Source organism: Sinocyclocheilus anshuiensis, unplaced genomic scaffold (assembly GCF_001515605.1).
Source record: "Sinocyclocheilus anshuiensis isolate Anshui unplaced genomic scaffold, SAMN03320099.WGS_v1.1 scaffold6, whole genome shotgun sequence".
In the NCBI taxonomy this organism is placed as follows: Eukaryota; Metazoa; Chordata; class Actinopteri; order Cypriniformes; family Cyprinidae; genus Sinocyclocheilus; species Sinocyclocheilus anshuiensis.
In genome coordinates this window covers 1,718,085-1,732,813 of record NW_015547668.1, presented here as the reverse complement: position 1 = coordinate 1,732,813, position 14,729 = coordinate 1,718,085, and the positions used below count along the sequence as shown (strand labels likewise).

Below are 14,729 nucleotides of genomic sequence, written 5' to 3'. Positions count from 1 at the left end.
CCCCCCCCCCCCCCCCGCGCGCTGCCGCCGCCGCACAATAATTCAACATGGAGTGATCAGAGATGGGGCTCGTCGGGGCCACCCTCAGCAACATCAACCTATGTTTCATCTAAGCGATTTTCGGAAATACACTGAAGCACTCAAGCTGTGGGAAATCATTCGGGGGACCCGATTTAGCCTTCTTTTATTCCAAGATCCTCCAAGGTTTTCATCAGCAACTGGTTAGATCCAGTGAAAAAAAGAAAAAAAAGAAAGAAACGAAAACCCATCGGAGACGAGGAGAGGAGAGAGAGAGAGCAACAAGAAGACACACTACAGCCGAACGAAACGTGAGGGATTATTGGGGAAAGAGTGGCATAAAAATGACGAACGAACAGAGTGCACCCGTTGTGGGATTTTTTTGTAGGTGAAACGAGAAAAATGATTGAAGAAACACACCCAAACGAGTAAGTACCTGGAAAGAAATGTCTTTTTTTGGAGGGTTTGTCTTTGCACATGTCGCATCTTTCACGGTGTAAGGCAGTCGGATGGCATCTGAAGACGGTGCTGGGAAAGTTTGCTAAACTATTTTGCGTTGAAATGTTGCGTGGGGGACTGGGCCCTCTCCCACTGATACAGTCTGAAGGAGGAGGAGGAGGAGGAGGAGGGAGATGGAGTGCGGTGGATCGGACATATTTTGTAAAGGGATTTAATGTTTTAAAGGCCCTTCCTTGAACATTCCTCTGTGTTTACGCGTCACATGTTGTTTTGCGCAGCAGAGCCATTTTGTTTGTTTTATGAACAAGTGAGCTTGCTTAAACATTGGCTATAGTCATGAAAACCGAGATGGTTTGATGTTCTGGAAAGTCTGTTGCAGTGCTCGGATATATCCGCCATTTGTTTCTTCTTGTCAGGCGCTTTGAATCGTTCTCATTTGCATATAGTGCTTCATTCATAAAAACACCACTTGACTACGTTGGCTCGCGTTACATGTATGAGAAATGATTGCTAAATTGGGCCTGAACGCGTTCCGTACGGCGAATAATCGTTTTTTGAGGCAGTTTTAACTCGCCTCCACGTCTCATGTTTTTGTTTTTCGCCGACTCCAAGGTGGGCTAGCTCACCAGGCCACTATTATCTGTCATGTCCTCAGCTTTATTTCCTAATATACTGGCCCTCCGTGCCAGAGTTGCTGTCACACTTTAACAATAGTGGCCTGGCGGATGAATTGGAGTCAGGCTGCCAGCGCTTGTCAGACGGAAGGGCGAAGGGCAGAGTTGTTGTTTGCGCTCATTCATAAAAGCTGTAACCTTCAGCCGCTCCATTCATGACCGCAGCGATCGCTTCAGCGATAAAACACGACTTTCTTTACACGTGCTTGTCAATAGCGTGCTTATTAAACAAACACACAGGTGCAACTAAAAGCGGAGTTGCTTTGCAGGTGGTGACCAAGCGTATTTACTAGTTAATTACCGCCCATTAAGCTATTATACGCTACGCTGTACTTTTATGAAAGGTTGCCATGGTTACTATAATATTTTATAGTATTTCCTCCGAAATAACAATTATTTCAGTGCTTGCTACTACAATACAATAGCGAGAAATAAACATTTATAACGAGTTTATTCACGTTTATCAATATTGAGAAATGTAAGGTTTCTTACATGGGTAGTACTCGGGTTATATTAGTTATTCCCTTTACGAAGTTGTAATCATTTTCAACAAAACGCCTAGTTAGAGTTGTGGCTGTTACAGTAGGGCTCACTTTATATTAAGCGTCCCTAAATACTACGTACTAACATTTAAACTAATCATTTGATACAATCAATACACCTATTTTGCGCATGCTATTATTATATATCTATATATAAAATACCTGCATGTAATTACATCTAGATTTTCACTGTTGACCCTTAAACCTGTCCCTAACATAACCATATCCCACTTAGATATCAGCAAAAGTGTGTTTTAATACAATGTGAACACAAGTAAGTGCATTGTACCAAACAACAACAACAGCAATGATAATAATTATTATCATTATTATAATAGATTATTTATTTATTATTTTACTTAAGTACATAGTAGCCACTCTAAAAAATGCTGGGTTAAATACAACCCAGTGCTGGGTTAAATAGGGACAAACCCAGCAATTGGGTTTTTTAGAGTGTAGTTAAAGACATTTAATATAAAATGGGACCCTACAATACAATTGTTATGGCCACTGTCATCGAAACATAAAATAAAACGAGTGAAATAGTCATAAAGCTTCTCACACTTTCGGAATTCAGTTTGATTTTGCAATAAGTAAAAGTAATTGCAGTAACTAGTTTCCATGATATGTGTTTATATACAATCTGCCATGTTAGTTAGGGGCTAGCGTGATTAGGGCCTTGTTCCCCAATAGGATGAATGTGATGCAGCACTCAAACACAGGCAGTCCAGTCATATCAATGGTAATGTTCCCAAACTAACATTTGACTCTGCCAGTAAATAGTGTAGAAGACAAGTGCAAAATGACTTTCAGAAAGGTCACCCCAACCATTCCCAATCCCCTGCCCTGTGCAGGAAAAAAAAAATCGATTTCAGATCCTCGTTTTCACTCTGACTCATAGGAACAGTATTACTTTGTGTATTACTTTCTGTCTGTGGATGATTATCCCTACAGTTACTCTTCGATTCATATTCTTTGTTTTCTTGGTCTATTACATTCTGTTTATGCACTTTCTATTACACAGTCTAATTAGAAAATAATTTGAGAAAATAAAAGTCATCATGACAGTTAGCTTATATTTTTGACATGCTCGCTTGATCTACAGCAATAATTAACCGTAATGCCTTAAAATGATGAGTCCTCAGTGTTACAAGGGCAAGCTCAGCAGTTTCACAGCCTTATGTTTCTCTTTCTATTAATTCGATTTAATATTGGTAATGTTAGCCCCTTTAAGAGGACGTTGGACTGTATTGCTTTCCCTGGCTTTTGTCTGGAAAAAAGAGCTAACCTTAAATCTGCTTATAGGCTATTCTGATCGTGTTTTGAAGTGTTATGAACTGAGAATTGACTGTTAAGCTACTAGCTATAACTGGAAGTGTATTTATACCGAGTTATTGTCAAATGGGATGTTTATGTGTTTGGAGTGAGTTTTGCTTCATGTTCTGTGAGTAAATAAGTAGGCTTTGTTTGAATGCCACAAAAGTCCTAAAATCTTAATTTCGATGGTAATTATGGGTGAAATTTGATTTTTAAGGAGCATGATACACAGATATGTTTATTTGTTGATCTCAGTCACACTCACACTCTTTTCTCACATCCTGCACTACACTAGCATTTCACTACACTAGGAAGTTTTGGTCCTTCCTCCTTAGTAGTAGTACAAAGAGTCGTTTACAGATTATGTAACTAATACAGGAATATTGAAGCTGGCAAGGATGTGCTTCACATGACAGCATAAGTTAAGCAAGTTTTTTTTTTCTCCTTAAGACTCTAAATATGTGACCCTGGACCACAAAACCAGCCATAAGGGTCAATTTCTCGAAATTGAGATTTATACATCCTCTGAAATCTGAATAAATAAGCTTTCCTTTGATGTATGGTTTGTTAGGACAGGACAATATTTGGCAGAGATGCAACTATTTGAATATCGGGAATCTGAGGGTGCAAAAAAAATCAAAATATTGAGAAAATTGCCTTTAAAGTTGTCCAAATGAAGTTCTTAGTAATGCATATCACTAATCAAAAATTAAGTTTTGATATATTTACGGTAGGAAATTTACAAAATATCTTCATGGAACATGATCTTTACTTAATATCCTAATGATTTTTGGCATAAAAGAAAAATCGATAATTTTGACCCATACTATGTATTGTTGGCTATTCCTACAAATATACCCCAGCGACTTAAAACTGGTTTTGTGGTCCAGGGTCACATATGCGATTAAGCAACAGTACATTATAACACATAGAGGTGGTAATCATGGTTCTCCATATATTGAAATGAGTGTAATATTGCAAATGTACATTTAAAAAAAGCACTGAAGAAAGCTATGAGTTGAAACGTTTCGCCTTTTCACTTTTTTCACATGCAAAAAGAAAATCAAAGATCAATCTTTGATTGGGCTTTATATATGTTTTTCAGTGTGTGGACGACTCCGGTTACTTGGTTAAGTTGAGAATTTATATTTAGCAGAGAATATATTATTGTTACTTGGTGTGTGTGTTTTTGTGCTCTGATGACGTATGCGAGATGATCAACAAACAGTTGTGACACTTTCATAAAAAAAAATAAAAATAGCGAAGGCACTCGCAGCTGCTGTCAATGACTTAGCAGCAAAGGAATTTGAAGCATGTATGTTGATTATATAATTTTCTGTTTTTAAATATATTTAAATATCGTTTAAATTGATTTTACACACTTAAAACTTGATTTAACAAGTTATCGCATACGCATTTTTCTGCAGTATTATGCAGAACTAGTAAAGTGTATCAGCTCATCAAAAATTCCACAGAAATGTAGTGAAGTAAGTTTTGCAGCTGCCGTTTAGTCTGACAGATTTCCATTTCAGAGTTCAAGAAGTGCTTTTCTTATTCCCCGTTATCAGACGTCCAGCGCTTCTTATGAATGTGTTTCACATCCTGTGGAAAAGACACAAGGGCCAAATGCTCCTGCCCTGTCTTCCAGGCTGTTCATTTTTTATTTGATTGTTTCCTTCAGTGTTTTCTTGGTCAAGCCAAGTATGTGATGGTTTATTTATGAAGGCCACTCTGCCGTTGTAAAGCGGCCTGTCCAAACATAGCTCCCAGTCCTCAGGAGAATGAAAGCGTTGTCAACTTCTCACCCCTCTGTGGTCCTGCTGAGAAGGGAACACAGATAGCTCTTCTGTCACGGCCCAGACAGGAAGCCATTATCTGCGCTTTATTGAACCTGTTGTTCTTTTTCATTCAATCAGCCCTCCCCTCCGCCCGAAAAGCATTGCAGAGCCAAATGAGGTCTTGTGAATTTCACTGCTCTCATATGGAAATGCGCATGTGTCCACTGGAAGCCCAGTCAACTGCACAAGTCCTTTTATTCAGTGCGTTTCCACAGCCCAGTGACCAGACATTCAGAAATAAGCCGACGGATGACGAGGAGACTTTTGCCAAGACGGCGGATAGCATCGGCCAAATGTTAGAGTCCAGTCTAAGTCCAACCGCCAGTCCGAGAGTCTGTTATCTCTAAATCTGGAATCAAGTCAAGTTGAATATCAAATGCAGCGGGACGCCTGCATGAACAATAGCTTTGGTATTACTTGCCACCATTATTTAGTGCTCTTTGTGTCCTTTCTGGCCTTCAGGCTTGGGTTTCCCCGGTCTCAGGTTGAGGATGTAGTTGATATGACACTAAGATCTGTGGCTGAATAGCACTGTATTCTGCTTGTAACCGGTGTGTTCTTGTGTCAGTAGCTATTAATTTATTCACAAACACATTGCAAATGTTGTTCAGAAATTTCACACTGAAAACCGCCACATAACCTCTATAGCAATCTTTTAATTTGCTGATATCATTTTTTTTTATTAAGGTTGTCAAATGGTATAACCATTAGATTCAGAAATTAATGGTAATTAATGCCACATTCTTGATGGTTATACCACTTGATTACCACTGCTAATAAAACTCTGGTTAAAAATTGTCTAAATTTTCAGCAGCCATTACTTCAGTCTTTAGTGTCACATGATCCTTCAGAAATTGTTCTAATATGCTGATTTTCTTACTACTATTATTGTTGAACACAGTTGTGCTGCTTAGTATGTTTGTGGAATAGGCTTGCCGCCAGGCACGTGCACAGGTAGGGCTCAACCTGTGCAGAGCACATGCCCTTTTTGCCCTTACACTCCGAAGTGCCCTTTTTTTGGTGATGGTGTTTTTTTTTTTCCTTCAATAAATCAATGATATTGGTCACCCTTTACCTCTGTCTGTCTGCTTTACAAATATTTAGCTAATGAAAGGTATTAAAAAGAGCTTGTGACTAAATCTTGTTGGATCCGCTCAAACTGTCAGTAAACCTCATAACTCCACCCCCTCTGTCTTGACTGAATGAACTGAAGTTCCACAGCAGCTGAACTAGGTCTGCAAGGGTAAATAAAGATCTTGTTGTTTGAATAAGTACAGCGTTTTCTTTATGCAAGAAACACTATGTCTATAAAGGCTCATAATTTATGTATTTGAAACTGAGCGCCGCGCCGATATAGCTACAACAAACACCTGGTGATGAAAACGTAACGACGCCGTTTTAATGACGGACAAAATGCACATTTGCACACATTCACTGGTCAAAAACCCCGTAACTGCATTTGAGTTTGACACAAAGCGACTGAGTGATCCTCGTCACCCTAGGTAAAATATATTTCTAAGAAATGTATGATTGCTGATATACACTTAATTTATTAACATTTAATCATATTAGCCTATATGGTCGCATGGCTAATTCATGTTTACGCTGTTGATATGCATGTATTCTAGCTAGCTATTAATTTCTCCAGTGAGGAGAGTGAGTCGAGCTGACTGACAAGAAGAGTGAGGTGAGACGGACAAGACGATCGCGGATGATTTAGTTTCGAAGCAAAATGCAAAAGCGCCTGTTTGGCAATATTTTGGATTTTGAAAAACCGGTTGACTTTTGCCGTTTATCTAAGTTGATTTTGAAAGTTTTTTTAAACATGAATTTCTTATTTAATTGGTTCAAACATGGTTTTACTACAGTAATGTTGTAGTAACCAAAAAAAAACTTTACAGAATCAAATCACTGTGGAATCTTTATATTTTATCATGCATAATGTAATACATTATGTATATTACATAGCTAAAAAATAATTTTTCTTCAAACATAATTTTATTGAACTTTGTGTCATAATGTATGTGTATATATATATATATATATATATATATATTATGGTTGTTTTGAAAGTGAAAGTAAAATGCGCACACCGCTTTTACAAGCTATTTAAAAGCGAAGGAAAGCGAGGAAAAGAGGGAACGGTGATACCGGTATTATCGGTGTTGTCACACGTCGATTAACCGGTGGGAAAATTTCCTCACCGTCACAACCTTATTGTGGAAACCATGATGCATTTTTTGTCTGCATAGAAAGTTCAAAAGGACAGCGTTTATTGGAAATTGAAATCTTTTGTAACATTATAAAAGTATTTACTGTCACTTTTAATCAATTTAATGCATCCTTGCTGACTAAAAGGATTAATTTCATTCAATAAAATAAATAGAAATACTGACCCCAAACATTTGAACAGTATTCTGTCACAGCTGCTTTTTAGCATCTCGTGCCAGGAGCTTTTTGTTTTTTAGACACTCTGTCAAGTTGGTAATAGTTATGTGCTTTTGACACATGCATCAAAAACAGTTTAGGACAATGGAACAGTCATGAAGCTGAGGGTGAGATAAGCATCTTGAGCTTATTAGATATTTACATTAGCAATAATAATAATTAAAGCATGTAATTTCAGTGACACAAGCACAGAATTCCACAAAACTCCCTCATTTATTAATAGCCTTTTCAAGATTAAGATTCCTTCATTGTAATGCCTGAGGTAGACATGCTTTAAAAAAGAGAGTCTTGTTTCCTCTTCCCTCTCTTTTGTAGTTGGCTGTAAGTAGGGCCAGGCAGGGTTACACAGACCTTATCTAAGGAAGTAACAGTCTGCCCTTATCAGGTTTGGTGCAGCTGCTTTACCCACCAGCCAAAAGGGGCGGAAACCACTCTGCCCCACATTTAAATGAAATGCTTTTCATTTCTTGCTTGTTTTTTTCTTGTTTTTTTCTTTTTATGTGTGTGCCTTGGGGTGCCTGTGTCTTACTAATACAAATGGTTTATAAACTGCCCAGAGTATTCAGAATATGCATGGAGAAAGCATACAGTGTTTGAACAAAATGACACTGAGCTCTTTGTGTGAGGAACAGACTTAAATTTAAGTCATTAAAATCACTTGCACTCAGTTTTCAAATCTCATTCACGTTATTCATACCAATTCTGTTGGGAGTCAATAATGTCAAAACAGGCACATCTTCATATTTTCTCTTTAGTGTCATATGCTGACAGAGATGTGCAAACTTCTATGTCTAAATAATAGCAGAAACAGGTATTATTGAGCAAGTTAATAAGGTCAATTTTGATTCATGCCGTTTTAAACCATTTATTGAACTTTAGTGTCTTATAAATGCAATAAGCCACATAAGGTATGACTTATATGCCTCTCACACCTGGTAAAATCACTTTAATGCACCGCCTGGAGTGGCTTATTGCTTGAATAACCAAACATAATTTCAGGTAAACACTTTTGGTTCTTTTTATTTTATCATATTTTCCTATAAGTTTGAGCTGGAAGATATTCATAAGCAGAGCAGAGCGCAGCTCACTCTAGCTGATGGTTACATGATTGTGTCCCATCCCCCAGAATTCACGTGTTTGCCCTAGAGAGCGAGAAAAAGAGAGGGTGAGAGCTCTACTGACTGCATTGAGTGTTGCAACACTCATGTGATAAATGTCATGTGTTCACATGTCTTCTGAATGTCCGCTGCACCACTGGACTGAATAGCGAGGGCGGCCTGTATTCCTGTCCACATTCTGCTCTTGTACAACTATAATAATGCAATTTGGTGCCTGCAAGTTTTTTTTTTTTTCCTCTTTACATTGAAAAAGTTGCAAAGAAAAAAATGCAGGCACCAAATTGCATCATAGAACTATAATGCAATAGACAGTTCTTTTCTGTTGTCCTGGATGCATCAGGATGCAATGACAAAGTCTGTTACACTTTATATTATCAGGTTATTCAAGACGGTTTTACAGTATTCTTATATTGCCAAGCTTTTTACTATGGCAGAAAGTCTAATCCGCATTGCATTAGGGTTGGGTATCGAAACCCGGTACCAATATGGCACCGGTACCTATGTAACCGTTATGTACTAGAACCGAATCAGAACACAGATTTCGGTGCCTCATTTCGGTGCCATGCCTGAGCTATCGATTGAAATATTTGTCCTCTGGTTCTCTGAAACGGACGTAAGAAGCATCATCACCGGCAACGCACGTGAAAAATTATTTCCAGACTGAGAAAATGCACGTGAACTCAAGTCGGAAAGCTCTAATAGTACAAATCCAACAAATCTTTGTAGTAACCATGTTGTTTTCACATTCCGACTTAAAGGTGCTGTATGTAAGTTTTTGACTCTACTAAAGCATAAAAATACCATAATATGTTTGCAGATATTTAAGAAACATGCTAAGTTAACATACTAGTTTATCTGAAAAACAATGCTACAGTCAGTTATTCTCCTTTGAAAATGTGCGTTCCGGGCCGGAATGTCGGTCTCTGTTTTGGTTTGTGAAACCCGCCCACTGCCAGTTTACCCAATTGTATTTCGGCACCCCGGGTTGCCAGTTGGTTGGAAACACAGTGTATTTAATTTCATTCATCATCAAGTGTGCTCGTTCCTGTTGGTGTCGTCAATCTGGCAACCTGCGTGTGCGTCAAGTCTGAGGAGGAGGGGCCGGGTGAAAAAAACCCTCTCCAATATTTTGAATTTGGACTGCAATACCTAGTTCAACCACTCGGTGTCAATCCTACATACAGCACCTTTAAGCACAACTCGGGAAATGAGAGCATCCGAGGAGCGCGTGAATGCGGTAATTACACTTGCTCTGATGGCAGCAGGTAGCCTTCCGTTAACTAAGCTAAACATGCTTAAATTAACATGCCTAAAGCTAAACCTCCCTTGTATTCACATTTCTAAACCTGTTGTCCAACAAAAGAGAACATTATAACCTTTTTACTTCACAACACCATTCAAATGCTTCCTTTTGTGATCTGATGTGGCTTCTTGTCACAGAATGAGGCAGAAAATATGTTCCATAGGCTACTTTAAAAAGAATACATCGATTAGCAATGGATTATACATATACTTAATTATTATGAAAATACCAGATGGCTTGAATAACACAGATAAACTATATTGTCGCAGTCGAGTGTTTATTGTCTTTGTTTTATCATTCAAAACGTTTATATGTTCTGTTACTCAGTTAATTTACAGCTATAATAGCCATGCCTTTGTCCATAGAAGGGATTTCCTGAGTTTGGCTACTTCTGTGACTGGATATGTGGATTTTCTGTGTGAGGGCGCCCTCTGGCCTAAGCATCATGTGTTTATAGTGCTAATGGCCAATCCATAATTTTTTGGGAGAATTGTTTTTTTTTTTTTAAATCCAATGGAATAAAAGTGCTGTAAATGCAAGAAATGCAGCAACAAGATAAGATGTGAAATCATATATCTGAACATTACTAGGCCTATTTTAAATAAAATAAATAATGTTTTTTTCCACGCCAGTATATGATGCTGACTGCATATAGCCGAAATATGAAATATTATATGAAATTTTAACTGGTCCAGCATCTAAAGTATGTTAAATGTTGATAAAATAACACCAAAGGACAATATACAGTACCTGGCAAAACTGGTTGGAGTGCAGCGTTCTTTCAGTGACTTATTTCAGAAGTCATTTCATTTCCATATGCATCTGTTATCATCTTTTCATTAAATTACTTGTTTTCATATCAGCTGAAAATATTGTTTTTGATTTTGATTTTAGTTTTTTGCTTTATTTTAAGAGCAGAAAATCACTTTTTGGTGCATTTATCTTTCCAGAAATAGCAAATATATATCATATTAATTTTATCCAGGTGAGCAGGGCCTCCATCTCCAGCTGTTCAAAAGTTTGGAGTCAGCAAGATTTTGATTTATGCATGTTTTTTTTCTGCAAGGGCACATTAATTGGATTAAAAGTTCTAAAGTGTTGTGTTTCAAATTATGTTCTTTTGAACTTTTTGAACTTTCTAAATGTATCACATTGTATTCGTATTTGGAAAATGTATCAGTTTACAAAGAAATATTAAGTATCACAACTGTTTTCAACATTGATAACAAAAATAAATGTTTCTTGAGCAGCAAATCAGCATTTTAGAATGATTTCTGAAGGATCTTGTGACACTGAAGACTGGCGTAATGATGCTGAAAATTCAGCTTTGCATCACAGGAATAAATTAGATTTGAAATATATTCAAATAGGTAACAGCTGTTTAAAATTGTACAAATATTTCATAAAATAACTTGTATTTTTTTTTTAAATGCAGCCTTGGAAAGACTTTCAAAAACATTCAAAATCTACCAACCCTAAACAGTAATGTAGGAACTAAAATAACATTATGCCTAAAGCAATCATTCGGCCAAAAATAAAATTCTGTCATCATTTACTCACACTCATGTCATTCCAAACCTGTATGAGTTTCTTCCTTCTGCGGAACGCAAAGATATTTTGAAGAATGTTTTGGTGAGTAAATGATGACAGTATTGTCATTTTAGGTGAACTATCCCATTCATCTAAATGCTGCATGATCCCCTAGAAGTACATGACTTTTCAATGTATATATTACTTATAATGAAATGTTCAATCATAAAACATGGCTGCTTTTGAACGGCCTCTAATGGAGAAACCAGTGGGTCAAGGTTCAGCTTGTTAACCCCTGTTATGTAAATGCCACAACTGCACCATCTGACTTCCAAAAGCATCTTTCTCCATTGACGGCTCTCTTTGGTTCATCTCCTACATTAGATTGAACAATGCTACACCCTCAAACAGCGTCCAGGACCAGCTCTCCTGTTCGCACCGATGATTGATGGTTAAGATGTAGGTGTTTACACAGCGTATAGTCAGTTCTCGGCGTGCGTGTAGGTGTGTTGTTTGATGTAGAGGGGCACAGTAACTGCACTGGTTCATGTTCGACACCCTGTGCATGTGTGGGTGTTGTTGGTCGTAGCTTTAGCTGGAGGTGTAGGCGAGTTGGAGCTTACGCCGCTTGGAGATTATATTCTCTGCACGTTAGACCGTAAGAGAAAAAGAGAGAGAGGCAAAGCTGTGCTGTAGGCCGCCGGCTCGGCAGAAATGGCTGCTTGCGAATGACTCATACTCAAGCACTCAGAGTGTTTGTCAAGGAGACTGAATCATACAGTGTGTGAAGAGGAGGCTGGAGCTTTCTCCCTGCTTTCTGGACGCAGACATGCTCGGTCTCCGTCCTTCTGAGCGCGACTGGGAGACGCTCGCCCCGCCGATGCCATGAGCGCTGCCGCTAGATACGCAGAGATGACGGAGAGCAGCCGGTAAGCCCGGTCGAGGCAGGTTTTTCCAGATTGTTCTGTTGTCAAGTGGCCTTTTGCTCTGCGTTTGTCTGTCAGTGCTGCTGTTTCTTTCCTTGCAGGTTCGTAAAAAACACAAAGTGCTGTTTTGAATGGCAAAGGTGGCTGTAGTGAGGTCCATGTGGTGACGGTTCGGTTTCAGTTGTAGTCTGATTCCAAAATGATGCTCAATTTTTCAGCAACAGTGCAAATCTGTGTAAAGATTTAGTATGAAATATGTCTGCGCTGACTGGCTGATAGGAATAGAATAAGCAGCTTGGCCGCTCTCACTCTATGTAAATGAAATGCTGCATCTCAGACACCTTAAATTTGGTCATTGTTTATGATGTGCATATAAGCGCATGATCAACTTGTGAGTCATGTGGACTGTTGGTTTTCTTTATAATGATGTTGTAGCATGTTTGCAATGTTGTACATTGCATGGCGCTTAGTTGTACCTGTAATATTTTATCCTAAGCTTTCCAATGCCCAGAAGTATTAACAATTCATTTCAAATTTCAGGTTGATTTTTTTTGTGGATCGATTCAGAATCATTTGAAAGAGAACCAATCAGTCAGTTTTTGTCTCACACACCTAGCGTCAGTCATAAGTGACTACGTTTACATGGACATCAGTAATCTAATTATTTACCTTATTCTAAATAAGCCAATATTATGATTATGGTGTTTACATGAGTTGCTTTTAGAATATTCCTTTCATGTTCCCGTTTTACATGTTATAGTACATAGTTCGATTAATGGCACACATCATTACGTCACCACGCGACACCATCCGACGTCCCCTCCGGAATTTCACACATAAACATATAGTTCGTCTTTGTGATGATGCCATGTACAGTTTTGGGTGTTTCATTTTTAATTTTATGAAAGCTTCAAGTGCAGTTAATTATTTGTACGTGCATTCAGATGATGGCGGTTTTTTACAGAAATTATGTTTTGATTATGTTCTGATTATTGTTGAGTTGCAGGTTTAGGCTCACTTAAGTGACTGCACTTAATTTAATTAAGAAAAATTCAATTATTTATTTTAATTATTTAGCCTGACATGTTTACTGTTCCAAAATGTTCTATATGTTTCTTAAAAATAAAATATACTGTGTTCAGTGTAAAAAAAAGTAGTTGTTTTTTACCCAGACATTTAAAAATAACATATTTTAGAGCTTACCGTGGAACCGTGATATTTTTATCTAAGGTTATCATACCGTCAGAATCTCATACCGGCCCATGCCTAGTAAGGAGTACAGTGCTGCTAAAATCATGGTAACACATATCCTTAAAGGGATTGTTCACACAAAAATGATAAAAAATAAAATTAGTTTTTAATTTACTCACCCTCAGGCCATCTGATATGTAGCAGACTTTTTTCTTGAGTAGAACAGTAAGATGTTTATCTGAAAACGTGGTCCTTTGTGATACATAAAATGCAAGACAGCGGCTACTGGCACTTGAGAGTCAAAAAATATCATATATCAAGGAACACAAAATTAATACCCATGGGGCTCCTGGTGATATATTGATGTGTTATGAAGCGAAATGATCAGTCTGTGCAAGAAAATTTACATTATTTAATATTATTGCCTGTAATCCAGAGCCTCAGACAAACAGGGAAGTCAGATGATTTGCTGCAAACTGATTCTTTCGGACAGTTTCTTTCAAATAACTGATTCCCCAGTACGCTGATCATGCAATAATATAACGAATATGCAATTATATGATTATAGCATCCAATAATGATGTGAAATGCATTTCATGAATCACCAAGGACCATGATTTTAGCTAAAAATCTTCTTTACTGTTATACTGAAGAAAAAGTCTCTACATCTCGGATGGCCTGAGAGTGAGTAAATTAACAGCAACTTTTTGGGTGACTATCCCTTTAAGTGACTCATTGCTTTTAAGGAAACAATATGATAAGAGATATCAACATTCAATAAATAGTTTTATGAATATATTAATAGTGTTTAATATAATAAATAAAAATAATTTAATATAGTATTTCATTAAATCAATAATAATAATAATAATAATGGAAATAAGCTATTCTTCCACCAAGTGATTCACCATACACTGTTTAGAGTTAGCAAAAAATGTAGCGTCTTGGCACATTAATATAGATGTGCGCTCGTTGACGACGATTGACAAAAAGCTGTGTTTATGGGGTTCAGTCTTTAAATGTGCAGTAGATAAGTGGTTAAAATTCCAGCAGGCCTTTGTGATAGCCAGAATCAAACACACAAATTGTGTAATTGTAGCATAGTGATTTCTTTCATTTATTGTACCTGGATGATTCTTCGTATGTGTAAACATACCTGGCAATAAAGCTCATTCTGATTCTGATTCTGATTCTTCTACCTGTTTTAACTACTTCATATAGGTCAATCGTTATAAGAAGGGAAGGAACAACCCTCAACAGACACCTTGGCAATTGAATCGCCATTGGCTAATATATTTTTTTTGTTTACTCGCCAGACTGAAATACTATATATATATATATATATATATATATATATATATAATG

General features: G+C 37.5%; 1 protein-coding gene across 2 annotated transcripts in view; it reads left to right on the top strand.

Moving 5' to 3' along the window:
- Nucleotides 1–56: 56 nt before the first annotated feature.
- Nucleotides 57–14,729, top strand: part of LOC107702693 (sprouty-related, EVH1 domain-containing protein 2-like) — a 43,479-nt gene continuing 28,806 nt past the window's right edge. For both annotated transcript variants that reach the window (XM_016505090.1, XM_016505089.1), the window contains exon 1: nt 57–446. In XM_016505090.1, the coding sequence (XP_016360576.1) occupies nt 421–446 (26 nt within the window). In that variant the 5' untranslated portion in view covers nt 57–420. The remainder of the gene's footprint in view (nt 447–14,729) is intronic.